This window comes from Petaurus breviceps, unplaced genomic scaffold (assembly GCF_028583685.1).
Source record: "Petaurus breviceps papuanus isolate PSGF00001 unplaced genomic scaffold, PetGlider_PUasm1.0 90823, whole genome shotgun sequence".
In the NCBI taxonomy this organism is placed as follows: Eukaryota; Metazoa; Chordata; class Mammalia; order Diprotodontia; family Petauridae; genus Petaurus; species Petaurus breviceps.
The window spans coordinates 7481063-7497354 of record NW_027187352.1 but is presented as its reverse complement, the minus strand read 5'-3'; the positions used below and the strand labels follow the sequence as shown (position 1 = coordinate 7497354).

At 37.2% G+C, this 16292-nt stretch overlaps 1 protein-coding gene across 5 annotated transcripts in view; it reads right to left on the bottom strand.

Annotated features, from left to right (window-relative positions):
- Nucleotides 1-16292, bottom strand: part of ACER3 (alkaline ceramidase 3) — a 205150-nt gene that overhangs the window by 71290 nt on the left and 117568 nt on the right. For 3 of the 5 annotated variants that reach the window (XM_069070901.1, XM_069070903.1, XM_069070904.1), the window contains one exon: nucleotides 1779-1831. The exons of the other annotated variants lie outside the window; for them this stretch is intronic. In XM_069070901.1, the coding sequence (XP_068927002.1) occupies nucleotides 1779-1831 (53 nt within the window). The remainder of the gene's footprint in view (nucleotides 1-1778; nucleotides 1832-16292) is intronic. 5 annotated transcript variants of the gene reach the window in all.

Here is a 16292-nt window from a genome sequence, read left to right as displayed (position 1 = left end):
TGGGAAGTCTGGAGGCAAGAGAGTTCAATAAAGAAAACATGGAATTCTAATTTGGACATTTTGAATTTCAGATGCTAACAGAACAATCAGGCAGGTATGTCTAGCACACAGTTGATGTTATGGGATGTTATATTAAGAGCTCCTATGAGACAGAAGTGAGAAGGGAATGCATTGCAGGGATGAGGGACATCAGGTCCAAGGTCCAACAATATAAAGAAGAGAGAACAGAGTGTTGTAGGCAAGGACAGAGAGAAGACAGGTCTGGCTTAACCATATGGTGCAGGAAAGGGAGTAATGGAAAATAAGTCTGGAAAGATAAGTTGGGGTCAGTTTGTGAGGATTTTAAAAGTCAAATAGCAGATTTACTAGAGACCATATATATATATATATATAAAAATATATATATGTAGGTGTGTATGTATGTATATGTATATGTGTGTGCATGTATGTATATATGTATGTGTCTGTGTGTGTGTATCCTATAGGCATAAAAGTGAGCCACTGGAGTTTACTGGGTTGTTGTTGTTTGTCCTTCATTCTTTTTTGAGGGGAAAGGCAGGGCAATTGGGGTTGTGACTTGCCCAAGGTCACACGGCTAGCTTAGTGTTAAGTGTCTGGGGCTGGATTTGAACTCAGGTCCTCCTGACTCTAGGGTGGGTGCACTATTCACTGCGCCACCTAGCTGCCCGTCCTTCATTCTTGAAGAGGACCATGACACGGGGAAAGTGATGTCACAACTTGCAAGTGAATTGGATTTAAGTGAGAGAGGGCTGTGCAAAGTCACTAGCCTCACTCTTTTTCCAGAGCCATTTAGGTTGAGTAGCAAGATATAAGTCAGGATGACTGGAGATGGTCCTGGATGTAGTGGGAAACTCTGGCTTTTTTAAACTAAGGTCTTTCCCAAGTCTCAGTTTTTCTGAGGCAATGTCTATTCAGTGATTAAGGCTAGGTAAGAAATGAGGTAAAGAATGGCCTCTTCTACCTAGTCCAAAAAAAATTCAATTTGGGACGGGGGAAGACCCTCAGGATTTCTGGCCAAAACAGAAACCAGTGCTATTTAGTGACAGATCCATGCTTAAGGAAAATCACTTTGGTAGCTGTGTGTGGCTAGAAGGGGACTTAGAGCACAGAACTTGATGGAACCTAGTAACACAGAATGTCAGAACTAGGTAAGCCTTTAGAACTTAAAACATAGAATGCCAGAGTTGGAAAGAACTTTAGGCTCAATCAATCTCAATAAAAAAGCATTTCCCTACTATGTGTTAGGCACTGAGGCTAGGTAATGGGGTTACAAAGAAAAAAGTGAAAACATCCTCAATCTTAAGGAGCTTATAGTCTGGTTGGCGGAGACAACATGTATATACAAAACAGATACAAAGTGATCTAAATCTAGTTCAAACTGCACTCTAGCCCCATCCCCACCAATTTTATAGATGGGGAAATTGAGGTTCAATGAGGGGAAGTGAGAAGATGTATTTCTGGTTCCCAGCCCAGGACACTAATACATAATACCACCACAAATTGGTTTGTGGAATTATGTAGGTATGGACCCAATTTGCTCTTCACCCCCTCCACTCTGTCAGTCTCACTTCTTCCAGATATACGAATTCCCAAAACAAATTCCAATAGACAGGCACATATAGGTGGTGGAGATGGGGGTGGAGAATGCAGCAAGGGGAGAGAGTGTGGGGATGTTTTTCTTTGGCTTTCCTAGCACTCACCACTGCTATGTATTAAGGGAAATACATGCCTTTTCAGACCTAGTTGGTGTTACTGACCTGCATTTCATACTGCAGAGTCATATGGAAGCACCACGATCCCAATCCTACCACTGAAATTGAAACAAAAAAAAAAACAACAATTAGCACAAAATTTGGCTTGGAGGAGAAGAGGATGCAGAGGGACTTGGGAGCAAAGCAGGACAACATTACCAGTGTTAGTTAGTTATTTTCAAAGGAAATAAATTTCAGGGAGAACTTGAAATTTCCAATGTAATTAATAATGCACTAATGGAATTTCTGCAAACAAAATACTCCATCAGTCAACTCACTGGTTAAGTTGTGTCCCTGAGTAAGTCCTGGTATAGAGGAGACCAGGTTGTATGAACAGAACCACTGGAGAAATAGTTTTGACCTTTTTGTCATGATGAGATATTTCAGCTGGTTTATAAATCATACAATAAACCTTTACCCTCAATGATCTGAAGCTGGATGATTGATATATATTGTAACTGGAGAAATCAGGAAGTGGATTGTTAGTGTACTTATTTAAATGTAGAATGAGAGAAATATGTTGGTGTATTTTTTCTATTTACAGAAATAAAGAAATGGGACTGGTGTCTTGCCTTAACTAGAGAATAAAGGAAATGGGATAATTAGTGTCAACGAATTTCAGAAGAGTGAATCAGTGTGCAACTGGACAATAAAGAAATGGAATAGCTTACTGATTTTTTAACCCAAAAATGAAGAAAATGGAATGACAAGATGATTTCAATTCGAGAAACCACAAAAAGAGATGAAAGATGTTTGGTGTATAATTTTTATGGAAGAAGTAAAGAAGTTTTATGACATTCAAAAGTAGAAGGTGTGCAAATTAAGAAAAAAAAGAAAGATGGATCTGGGCCACCCTGAGGGGAATGGAATGAGACCTTATGCCCTTGCTATACATTGCTTCTTCACTACTTTCAAATTTTCTCTATAGTTATTGAATTTTGTAGCTGCAATCCCTTTTAATCTGAAATGTGTGCAAAGTATTGTGCCCATCATAAGGAATATATGGAGCACAAATCCCTGTCAGCTCTTTCAAAGGTCAGGGGAAGCTGCAAATCTAATACAAATTTTACAAAATTATGTAGTATAGAAATAACTGATCACATATACATCCCAAAACATATTTTGCCATGAATTCCAATCCTACATTTCCATGGCCTGCTGGGCAACTTCATCTAAATGTCCCACAAGCATTTTAAGCTCACTTATTTAAAACTGATCATTACCCTTCCTCCAAAATCTGCTTCTCCCTGTCATCTGCCCGTTTCTGTTAATGGTTCCACCTACATGCTCTCACTCATTTAGGTTGAACTCTCCCTAAGCCCTCCCCAGCACCACTTCCCCCTCTTCCTCTGGTAACCTTCTGGGCTGAGGACTTCACATCAAACATCCAAAAAAGTGAGGCCATTAGTGAGGCCAAGAGTTTTTGTCTTCTAACACTCAAATACCTTCTCCCCCTTTCCCTCCTTTGTACCTGTCTCATGTGAAGTAGTCACCTCCTTTCCAAAGCAACCACCTAGACATGTACCCTTGATCACATCCCCCCTTGTTCACAGATTGACTCCACTAAAATATATTCACTCTATAATCTTTAATTTTTCCCTTTCTACTGGTTCCTTCTCTGCTGTCTAACATGGGAGTATGCCTCTCCTTTAAAAAACCTTTACTTGATCTGACCATGCTGGCTAGCTATCATCATAAAATTTTCCTCCCCATCTTGGTTAATCTCTTTTTGATAGTATTTTATTTTTCCAATTACAAGTAAAGACAATTTTCAATGAATTCATTCATATTTTGAAAGATTTTAAATTCCAAATTTTTTTCATCCCTCCCTGCCCCTCCTCAAGATGGTGAGCAATCTGATAAAGGTTATACATGTGCAATAATATAAAACATTTCCATATTAGTCATGTTGTGAAAGAAGAAACAGAACAAAAGGAAAAAACCACCAAAAAAAAAAAAAAAGGGAAAAAGTATGTGTCAATCTGTATTCAGACTCCATCAGTTCTTTCTCTGGATATGGACAGCATCTCAGTTAATCTCCTTGAGAAAACCCTCTATACTAGATACCTCCATTCCCTCTCCTTTCACTGGATCCTTTTTAAAAAATTCAACTTTATTTCTAGTTCCAAATTATTTTCCTTTCCCCTCTTCCTTCCTCCCCTCCCCCTGTCACTTACTGAGAAGGCAAGAAAAATTAAACCCATTACAAATATGTATAGACATGCAAAACAAATGTCCACATTATCCATATGGGGAAAAAAAACAAAAAGAAATAAATGGAAGGAAATATGTTTTATTGCATTCTAAGTCCATCTATACTCTTTTGGGAGGAAGATAACATGTTTCACAATTAGTCCTTTCAAATTATGGTTGGTCAATGAGTGGATTAGTTGCTAATTTTTTCAAAGCTGATTTTTTTCACAATATTGCTGTTACTACATAAATTATTCCCCTGGTTCTGTTCCTTTCACTTTGCATCAGTTCACATAAGTCTTCTCAACTTTTTCTGAAACTATCTCCTTTATAATTTCTTATAGCACTTATGATATTCCATCACATTAATTTACTATAATTTGTTTAGCTATTTCACAATTGATGAGCATCCCCTCAGTTCTAATTCTTGACTACCACAAAATATAAATATTTTTGTACACATAGGCCCTTTTCCTCTTTCTTTGATCTCTGTGGGGTATAGATCGTATAGCAGGATCACTGGGTAAAAGCGTATGTACAGCTTAATAGCTGCTTGAACAGAGTTCCAAATTGCTGTCTATAATAGACTACCTTACAACCCCACCAGCGGTACATTAACATACCTATTCTTCCACATACTCTTTTCCTTTTTTGTCATTTTAGCTAGTCTGATAAAGTATGAGGTGGTACCTCAGAGTTGCTTTAATTTTAATTTCTCTAATTATTAGTGATTTCGAGCACTTTTCATATGACTATAGATTGCTCTAATTTCTTCCTCCCCAAAATTCCTATTCATATTCATTCCATTTATCAACTGGGGAATGGTTCTTACTTATTCTTATAAATTTGACTCTGTTCCCTATATATTTTAGAAATGAGACCCTTATCAGAGGAATTTTCTACAAAGATTTTTTAATTCAATTTTCTGTTTTTCTTCTAAGTTTAGTTGCACTGGTTTCGTTTATACAATTTTTTTTTATCTTATGTAATCAAAACAATTCATTTTACTTCCTGTGAACCTCTTTTTGTTTGATCATGAACTCTTCTCCTATCCACAGATCTGACAGGTAATTTCTTCCAAGCTCCACTAATGTGCTTATGGTATCACCCTTTATATCTAAATCATGTATCCATTTTGAGTTTATCTTGGTATACTGTGGAGATGCTGATCTATGCCTAGTTTCTGCCAGACTACTTTTGTAGTCTGTCAAATTTATCTGTATGTGTTAAATACTGAGATCTCTCACCAACAGTTGAGTTCTTTGGGTTTACCAAACACTAGGTTACTGTGCTAACTTGCTTTTGTATATTGTGTACCTAGTCTGAAATACGATACTGCTAGTCTCCTTTCCTTACTGTTTTTTTTTCCCCATTAATTCCCTTAATATTCTGACCTTTTGCTCCTCTGGATGAATTTTGTTATGATTTTTTCTAGCTATATAAAGCAGATTTGCAATTTGATTAGTATGGTACTAACTAAATTAATTTAGGAAGTATTATAATTTTCATTATATTGGCTTAGCCTTCTCATGAAAAATTAATATTTCTCTAATTACTTAATATCTTTATTTGCATAAAGAGTGTTTTGGTTGTGTTCATATAGTTCCCTGTATCTGTCTTGGTCGGCAGACTCTCAATTATTTTATACTATCTGTGGTTATTTTAAATGGAATTTTTCTATGTTTTCCTGTTGGGTTTTGTTGGTAATATACAGAAATGCTGATTATTTGTATGGGTTTCTTTTATAACCTGCAATGCTGAAATTGTTTTTATTAGTTTTATAGGGTTTTCCAAGTAAACTATCATATCTGCAAAGAGTGATATTATTTTCTCAAAGCCTATGCTCATTCCTTTATTATCTTTTTCTTGTCTTATTGCTATAGCAAACATTTTTAGTACGATATTTAATAGTAATGGAGAGAATGGACATCTTCACTTTATCCCCTAATTTTACTGGAAAAGCTTTTAACGTATCCTTATTATGGATAATGCCTGAGCTTGGTTTTAGATAGAAACTACTTATCATTTCAAGGAACCTCCATTTATTCCTGTGCTTCTTAGTGTTTTTTAATAGGAATGGGAATTGTATTTTGTCAAAAGCTTCTTCTGCCTCTATTTAAATAATCATGATTTTTGTTGTCTTTAATTGTCAACATGGCCAATTATACTTATAATTTTCCTAATGTTGAACTGACTTTGTCTGAGATCAGGATTGCTCTGCTTTTTTTTAACTTCAGCTGAAGCAGCATAGATTCTGCTCTATGTATAGCTTTCTGTTTCAAGTATTTCTTGTAAAATAACATTATTAGATTCTGATTGCTAATCCACTGTACTATTTTCTTCTACTTTGTGGGTGAATTCATTCCATTCACATTCACAGTTATGATTACTAATTCTGCGTTTTTCTACATTTTGTTCACTATACTTCTCATTCTCTTTTTACACTGCCTCTTCTTTAAGAGTATAGTTTACTTCTGACCATTACCTCTCTTGATCTACCTTCTTTTTACTTGCTCTTTAGCCTTATCCCTTGGCTACTCCCCCGTTGGTTAAGATGAATTTCTATACTCAACTGCATGTGTATATGTATTTTTCCCTCCTTGAACTATTTCGGATGAGAGTGAGGGTCAAGTGTTGACCACTCCTTCTGCCCACTGCCCCTTCTATTGGATAAATTCTTCCATGTGCACCACATTTATGTGAGGTAATTTTCTCCATTCTTCATTACTCTTCCCCCCACTCTTAGAGAATTCTTCTTCCTTGTCCATTCCATTCTTTTTTGATCATTCAAACATAACAGAACCATACTTAGGCCTTTTGTCTAATTCTATCTAGATTCTCCCTCAAAGCCATGGCGATAATAGAGTTCTAAGGGGTTACAATGTAGCCTCTCCCCATATAATAATATAAATAGCTTAACCTTTTTTTAGTCCCTTATGATTCCTCATTCACATTTACCTTTTTATGTATCTCCTGAGTCCTATATTTCAACACCAAATTTTCTATTCATCACTGGTCCTTTAATCAAAAATGCTTGAAAGTCCTCTATTTAATGAAAAATCCATTTTTCTCCCTGCAGGATTAAACTCAGTTCTGCTGTGTAGGTTATTCTTGGTTATATTCCTAGATTCTTTGCTTTCAGGAATATCACATTCCAGGTTCCTTTATTGTGGTATCTACTACATCTTGTGTGGTCCTTACTGTGGCTCTATAGTACTTTAATCCTTTCTTTCTGGTTTCATGCAATATTTTCTCCTTGATGTGAGAGATCTGGATTTTTATGATATTCCTGGGAACTTTCATTTTGTGGTTTTTTTCAGGAGGTGACTAGAAGAGTCTTTCAGTTTCTACTTTCCTCTGACTTTAAGATATCTGGAAATTTTTCCTTTATAATTTCTTAAAATATGATATCTTGGCTCTTTTCTTGTTCATGGCTTTCAAGCTAGTCCAATGATTCTTTATTTTCTCTTCATTTATTCATTCATTTACTTTTCTTTCTTTCTTTCCTTCTTTCTTTCTTTCTCTTTCTTTCTTTCTTTCTTTCTTTCTTTCTTTCTTTTTCTTTCTTTCTTTCTTTCTTTCTTTCTTTCTTTCTTTCTTTCTTTCTTTCTTTCTTTCTTTCTTTCTTTCTTTCTTTCTTTGTCCAATGATTCTTAAACTATTTCTGAATCTATTTTCTGGGTCAGCTGTTTTTCCTATCTGATATTTCATATTTTCCTCTGTTTTAAAAGTCTTTTGACTTTGTTTTACTATTTCATAATGTCTGATGGAGTCATTAATTTTCATTTGGGCAATTCTAATTTTTAAGATGTTATTTTATTCAGTAAGGTTTTATACTTCTTTTACCAAGTTGTTAATTTTCTTTCATAACTTTCTTGGATAGCTTTCATTTCTTTCCCATTTTTTCCTCTACCATTCTTATTTGGTTTAAAATTCTTTTTTGCTGTTTTTATCTCTTTCTTTTGATCTTGCTTTAACTCTTCTAGGAGTTATTGTTGGATTTGTGTCTAACCTGCATTTTTCTTTGAAGCTTTGCTAGATAGTTAAAAGTCATTGTCTTTGTTTGTATTTATGTCTTGAGCTTCCCTGTCATCATCCAACATATTTATTGATTTTGACTTATGATTTTATGTTAATGTTGAATTCTGCTCACTTCTGGGAAGGAGCAGTGTCTGACATGAGAATCTGTGCTTATACAGGTCATTTTGGGGGCTTGGAAATTTTCAGTAATTCCAAAGTGGTGTAATCCAGGGAGATGTCTGTTTACTGACCTTCTGATCTGAGATCTGAAAGTTTCTGACCCAGGTTTAAGTCTGTTGGCTTGTGTATAGTTGAGTTTCAGTAGACTGTTGCTGAACTCAGCCTCTGTTGGTTCAATGGGAGGTTCTATAGGTTCAGAGTGACTGAACTGCTGGATCCCCTGTAGTCTTGGTCTCTTGCTGTGCTTTTTCCACTCCAGGATTCTATGCTGAGCTAGGTGGCACAGGGGATAGAGCAGTGGCAGGGAGTCTGGAAGACTCATCTTCATGAATTCAAATATGGCCTCAGACCCTTACTAGCTGTGTGACCCTGAGCAAGTCACTTAAGCCTGTTTGCCTCAGTTTCCTCATCTATAAAATGAACTGGAGAAGGAAATGGCAAGTCACTCTAGTATTTTTGCTAAAAAAACCCACAACAAACCCAAATAGGATCATGAAGAATGGGACACAATTGAACAACAACCAAAAAGGTTAGAACTGAGTCAACACACTGCTCCTGGGCTTAGAGTCACACAGCTAAGTTTCTGGAATTTGTTTTATGCTCAATATTCAGGTAGGGGCCCACACATGTGTTGAAGCTGTTCCTCTCTGCTCTAATGCTGTGACCCAGGATGAATGATAGAGCTGCCAGAAGGCAGCTAACATTCCTGCTCCTAGCACTAGTTCACTGGTTCCCTGGGCTCTCTTTCTGCCCTGGTGCTTCCTGTCTTTGTGCTCTATCTAGGTTCCCTTTCAGTCCCTGGACTCTGAGATGCTACTGGTGTGCTGCCACCACCACTGTGCTACACTCTTGGCCAGACCCCACCCCAGTGTTTGCAAATATGTCTTCCTAAGCTGCCCTGGGTTGGGAAAATGATTCACTGTGACTTTTTGTTGGTCGAAATTCACTCTAGCATGATTTCTGGATTCTGGAGGTATTATGTTGGGAGAGCAAGGCAAAAATATTCCCTTTTACTCTGCCTCTCTCTCATTAGGTTCTAAACCCTGGATATGCAATCTAGTTTTCAAATGATCTCATCATTCAAATGAAACTGCTCTCTGAAAGTTACCAATGACTTCTTAACTGTCAGATATAATAGCCTTTTCTCAGTTCTCATCATTCTTGTCTCAGCTACAGCCTTTGACACTGCTGCTCATGATCTTCTCCTAAATTATCTCTTCTCGCTAACTTTTCATGATACTGTTTTCTCCTGGTTCTATTCCTACCTGTCTGACCATTCCTTTTCAATCTTCTTTGCTGGATCCTCATCCAGGTGACATCTACTAACCATGTGGCATCTCCCAAAGCTTTATCCTGAGTCCCCGTCTTCTCCCTTTATACTTTTTCACTTGGTGATCTCATTAGCTCCTATGAATCCATCTCTATTTCCCAGATTTATAGATATATTCCAAATCTCTCTTCTGAGCCCTACTCCCACAACATCAAGTGCCTACTAAACATCTCAAAGTCGATATCCTGTAGGCATATCAAACTCAACATGTCCAAAACAAAGCTCATACACTCCCTAAAATTCTCCCCTTTTCTCAACTTTCCTATTAGTATTGAGGACATCACCACCTTCCCAGTCATTCAGTTATTATCCTTGACTCCCCTCTCACATGTACTCCACATATTCAAACTGCCAAATATTATCAATTTACCTGATACAATATCTCCTATATACGTTCCCTTCTCTTTATTCACATTAGTCACCATGCTTTCCCATCTTAAGTTTAAAGTTAAAAATCTTAAGATTAAAATCGTGAACCTGCCACTAACTAGTCAATTGACCTCCCTGAGCCTGAGTTTTCCCATTTGCAAAATGACAGGGTTAGCCTATATGTCTCTAAGTTATCTATCCTGTGGACATTCTATGATCTAACATTCATTTTAGTTAGCTTACATTTTTTATGATACATCCTAGTACTGATATTCTATGAGTAAATGAAATATTGACTCTAATTTTTCAAGTCTAATATACTTTAATCATACCTATTTTTTTCTCCCAGAACTTGGGCAGTACATCAGCAACTGTATCTTAACGTGGGGAGGCTTATAGCACCTGCCCTTTGAACCAGCAGGAGGTATTTTGCTAAGGCTCTAGGGGGTGAAGAGGAGGTATGTGGGAGGTCGGGGAAAAAAGAAAGAGAATTTTAATATTTTAGCAATCTGCTAAAACTGGAGTAAGAAACTGCTTAGACACATGAAATGTGGGAAAGAAAATCAAGTGCAACAGAAAAGTAAAGAAATGAAAAATCATTACATTTATCAGGTCTGTGTCTTGGGGAAATTGGTATGTTTCAATAACAAGGTAGTCTTTCAGGTTGTCCAGTACACAGTAACTTTTTTATGAAAGTATACCACCAAAATATCAATCGAGAAACTCCATTGAAGTTAATTAAGTCAATATGACTCATTTTTAAAAGGGTAAATTTATTTATGCATCTTGTGATAAAAACGAAGCTATCATTTAAGGCTAAAATAAAATCTATCTTCAGAAGATTTTTAACATTTTAAAAAACATACTTAAGCAATCACACTTTACATTTAGACTTTTATGGTTTATAAATGTTAACTAGAATGCCTGGACTACTTAGAAGATTCAGCAAGTATCATTTGGTAGTGACTTTAATTATAGAATATCACAACTGGAAGAGACCTAAGAATAAAAAATGTCAGAATTGAAAAGGATTTTATAACACAGAATATCAGAACTGGAAGGGACCTTAGGACTGGGAAAGAACTCAGAATATGGGATGTCATGCAGGATGTCGGCAGGCCTCTAATGAATCATAAGAACTATAAGTACTAACTCTAAGTAATAACTGAAGTATTTGCTTGTTTTGTGCATTGGATAATAGAATTAGAGACACAAGAGATCTCAGGGGTCCTCTAGTTCCTAGTGACTTTATTTTACATATGAAGAAACTGAGTCCCAGAGAGGTTAAGGGACTTGTCCAAGGTCACAGATAATAAAGCAAAGCAGGCATTAAAACTCAGATCTTTACCTAGTGCTCTTCTCTTTTTTCTTTTTTTTTAAATTAAATTTCATTTTTAGTTTACATCATTCATTTCCACAAGATCTTGAGTTACAAATTTTCTCAATGTATTATCCCTACCCACCACCCCTAAACAGCGATCCCACTGTATACCCCCTCCCCTAATCTGCTCTCTCCTATATCCTCCCCCATCCCCCCTCCGACTTTCTAGTAGGGCAAGATGGATCTCTATACCCCAGTGCCTGTATATCTTATTTCCTAGTTGCATGTAAAAAGAAATAAAAATAATATTTTTTAAACATTTAATTTTAAAATTTTGAATTCCAGACTAGTGCTCTTTTCAATGGAAATGCTGCCTCAGTATTTCAAGACTAAATGTCCCTCATGCCCCTTATCAAATTCCAATCACATCGCATTTAACCTATCTAAAGGAATTTTTGGCTCCAAATGAACTGTGACTCTTGCAATTTTTAATGCTTAGCCAGTATTCTGTTACTCGCCATAAGCTCACTGCTCTCTGCCTGTTACCGCTTCCACTTCATCTATCCAGGCTCCTCCATGACACTGCTCAGTCATTTCCTGTCTTATGAATCTATGATGTCCTTTCCAAATATCTCTTCCTGTTTATAAACTCAATTCTTCACTATGCTGAAAACACACAACCTTTCCTTGGCCCTTCTACCCTTTCAAGCTATCACCCTGTTTCTTCCCCTTCCCTGCCACCTAGAAAGTGATCTAAACTGACTGCTTCTACTTCCTTGTCACCTATCCATTCTTCAGTTCCTCATCATCTGTTGTGCTCCCACTGCTCTTCTGAAGTAGTTTACCCCACAGTAACTTGTCATCTTATCACTAAAGTCAGTGGCCTTTTTTTCTGTTTGCTTTCTCCTTTACTTTTCTGCAGCCCACCCCACTTCCTGAAACTCTTTTCCTTTGGCTTCCAAAGGACATAATTCTCTGGGTTCTCATACCTCCCAAATTTCTCAATTCTGTTTACTTTGAAAGTTTATACTTTCCTTGGCTGTACCCTTAGGTTCTATCCTGGATCCTCTTCTTTTCTTTGTTTATACTCCTTAATTGGTGAGTTTATCTACTCCCATTGATTAAATTATCACCTTTCTGCAGATAATTTCAAAATCTGTTCAGAGGCTCCCATAAGTCCTTATTGCTTAGTGTCTGAAGCATTTTTCTCAGGCTGAAATAAAGGCTTATCCCATGCCTCATAACATACATAACCCATGGAAAGATTGAGGACCTTGTTGCCTGCATCTAGGTCATCCTAGACATAAACTATATCCTAATATTAACCTTGGAGACTTCCTTGCATTAATCCAAGAGGGACAATAAACAAAAAAATTAAAGTTTAATCCTTTTGGGGTCAGGTCTTCATGATGGGACCTGGATGCATATATATGCAATACTATAAAAACACATATAATAAATGTATGTAAGTACATGGTATATATTTATCTGTCTATGCTGTTGCCTCCCATTAAAACAAACTCCTTGAGGGCAAGGACTTTTTTTCTCCTTGCCTTTGTATCTTCACTGCCTAGCATACACATAGTATGTAATAGTAAATACTTGTAAAATTATTTAATTTAATAATTCATAAAGCTGTACCTCTATTCCCAACCTCTTTGCACAGCTCTAGGCCCATTCTTGTATTCGCATCCTCTTAGAAGGCCATCTACAATAGGTGCTTCTACTTTCTTTTTTCTCACTTTCTTCTTCATTCTTTGCTGCTTCTGAGCTCATCATTCAATTGAATATGCTCTTTAAAGTCACTGATGAGCTCTTAATGACCAAATCTATGTCCTTTTCTCAGTCATCATCTTTTTTTGACGGCTCTGTAGCTTCTGACTTGTTAATTATCCCCCTTAGCATTTTGTGACACTAATTTTTTCCTAGTTCTCCTCCTACTTATCTGACATCCTGCTTCTCAGTCTCCTTTGCCAGATCTTTATCCACATCAGGCCGGCTAATAAGGGGTTCTACAGGGTTCTGTCCTGAGCCCATCCTTTATCTTCTGCCTCTATACTATTTTGCTTGGTGATTTCATCTGCTTCCATGATTTCAATTATTATCTCTTATTCCAATGATTCTCAAATCTACTTATCCAGATCTAACCTTTCTTCCAACCTCCAGTCTCACATCTCCTACTACGTATTGGATACCTCAAGCTATATGTCTTATACACAGAAATCTTAAACTCTACATGTTCAAAACAATTCATTATCTGTTCCCCAAAACCTGCAGTTCTTCCTGACTTCCTTATTACTACTGTGGAAACCATTACCCAGTAACTCAGGCTTAAAACCTAGATCTCATTCTTGTCTCCTCACTCAGAGCTCTCACCCTCCCCATCCCCACCAATTTCATCTTCTGCCAGGGTCTGTCAATTTTATCTTCTCTTATATGTGCACCCTTCACTTGTCTGACAATGCCACCACCTTGTTTCAGGCCTTCATACCCTTATGCTTCAACTATGTAATAGCCTTTTAGTTGGTGCCCCTGCACCAAAATTTCTCCCCACACCAGTCTGTCTTCCATTCAGCTATCAAGTGATCTGCCTAAATCAGTATAGGTCTAACCATGTTACCTCCTCCCCCTACTCTATAAACTCTAGTGGCAGCTCCCTATCAACTCTAGGACCAAATATAAAATCTTCTGTTTGGTTTTCAAAGCCCTTTACAATATGCTTCCTCCCCTCCCCCTTCCAATCCTTTTACACCTTATACTTATACCATATGTTCTAAGATCCAGTTACACTGGCCTTGCTGTTCCTTGGACAAGACACTCTCAATTCCAGACATTTTCACTGGTTATCCCCCATGCCTGGAATGCTCTCCCCCCTACCTTGCCTGATTTCCTTCAAGTCCCAGCTAAAATCATCCATTCTTATCTATAAGAAGCCTTTCCCAATCTTCCTTAATTCCATTGTCTTCCCTCTATTGATTATTTCTAATTTCTCCTGTATGTTAGCTTGTTTGTACATGGTTATTTGTATGCTGTCTTCCACCTTAGATTGTAAGCTCCTTGAGAGTAGGGCTTACTATTTCAGAGTCATCTTTGATCCTTCCTTCTCTATTACTCCATCTCCCTTTAGGTGAAAATGGTCTTTCCCTCCTCACATTTCCCAAAGTACTTCCCTGGACCTGTCATTTGCAATTATCTCTCACTCCCTTAACCCTATGCATTTTGGACCTAAGGGTTTACACAGAGTAAATATTTAATATTGTTTTAATTGGATTTAATTTTTTTTTAAATTGAGATACAAACCAGAATGACCTTTTACTATAGGATTAATAGCTAAAGGAATCGTAGTCTGTGGGCAGCAACAATTATTACGTGCCTCCTAAGTGCCAGGCTCTAAACTAGATGGTCAAACACATGTAACAAGAACCACAGGTTAATTACAGAGCAAAATATGAATAATGCAAGATAGAATAGAGATGACAGCTATTATAAATTCTGTGACTCTAAGATAACTGTATGTGCAAGTGCTAGAGGAGGCTTGCCTAAATGGGAGGAGGGTAGCAAGTCACATTTAGTTAGGGAAGATTTTTTGGAGGAGGTAAATTCTGAATTAGACTTTGAAATAATGGATATGGACAATAATAGATGAAGAGAGAGTACAGAGTAAAGATAGAGAAGCCAGAATTTGCAACTTTGGCACAGGGAAGATTTAATTTCATTTTTTTTCTGTTTCAGTAATCATTTAGGTACCTCCTATGGTTAGCGTTTTGGTTCTGGGAGAGATATATGGTTTAGATAAGACATGGCTCTTGCTTTTATTGAATTTACAGTCTTATAGAGGAATAAGACATAATCTCAGATGACTATAATATATGATATAAAAAAATACATTAGAGAAGTAAAAACAATGTGGTATATGAGGCTGTAATAAGCAGGTTATCACTGACTAAAAGACCCAAAAAAAGGCTTCAGGGGAAAGAAGTCGGGCTTTAAAAGATGTAGAAAAATTCAGTGGTGAGGAAGAGATTCAATAGTAGACTGCCACAGGGATTCTTATAGTTTTAAATTAGCTTAAATTTATATATCACTTTAAGATTTACAGAGTGCTTTGCTTATAATAAATAAAAGTATAAGGATCTTTTTTACATGAATGAGGAAACTTGGGCATAAAGAGAGTAAGCAATCTGCCTGGCATCACACAGTTAATAAGTATTAGCATCTTTCTTGATTACATGTCCAGCAGCGTTCTTTCTTTCATACTATGCTTCATTGAATAATACATTCAATGTCAGTTATGTGAAAGGTTGTTTCTGACTGCCTCCTTCCACCAAAACAGATGTGATCTGGCCAGCACTCAAGGACTGAAGGGCAACGGAAAGCTGTGCATCCTCGGTGCTCACATCAAGCACATCGTCTTCTGCCTGGGGTTCATGCCTCCATTCCCCTTTGGGTTTCCCTCCTGATTCTCCAGACTTATTTCTTCACCTGTCACTGAACAGACAGCTCCTCTCTCCCCCCTCTGCTTTTCAGCTCCCTTTTATGTCTTCCCCCATTAGAGTGCAAGCTCCTAAAGAGCAGGGGAAATTTGGCGGGCATTTCTATTTTTATTCATTAACACACTGCTTGGGCACACTATTGTTGTTATTCAGTCATGTCTGATTTTTCACGACTTTGTAGACCACAGCACACCAATACTGTCAATGGGATTTTTTGGGCAAGGATAACAGAGTGGTTTGTCATTTCCTTCTCCAGAGACAAACAGAGATTAAGTGACTTGCTCAGGGTCAGAAAGCTAGTAAAGTATCTGAGGCTAGATTTGAACCCAAGTCTTCCTGACTCCAGGCCCTGCACTCTATGCACTGAGCCATCTATCTAGCTGCCTCCAAAAGTACTTATTAAATATTTGATGACTTACTGACTTAACCTCAAGGCCACATTTGACGGACCTCTGGGTTTATCTTATTGCCCACTGTTCCTAAATAGCCATCTAGTCCTCCTCCATTTAGGCAGGTCTCCTTACTGTTCATGGCACAGAATGCTCATGAGGATCAAATGAGACAATAACTGTAAAATGTTAAGCATGGTACCTGGCACAGAGCAAGCATTATAT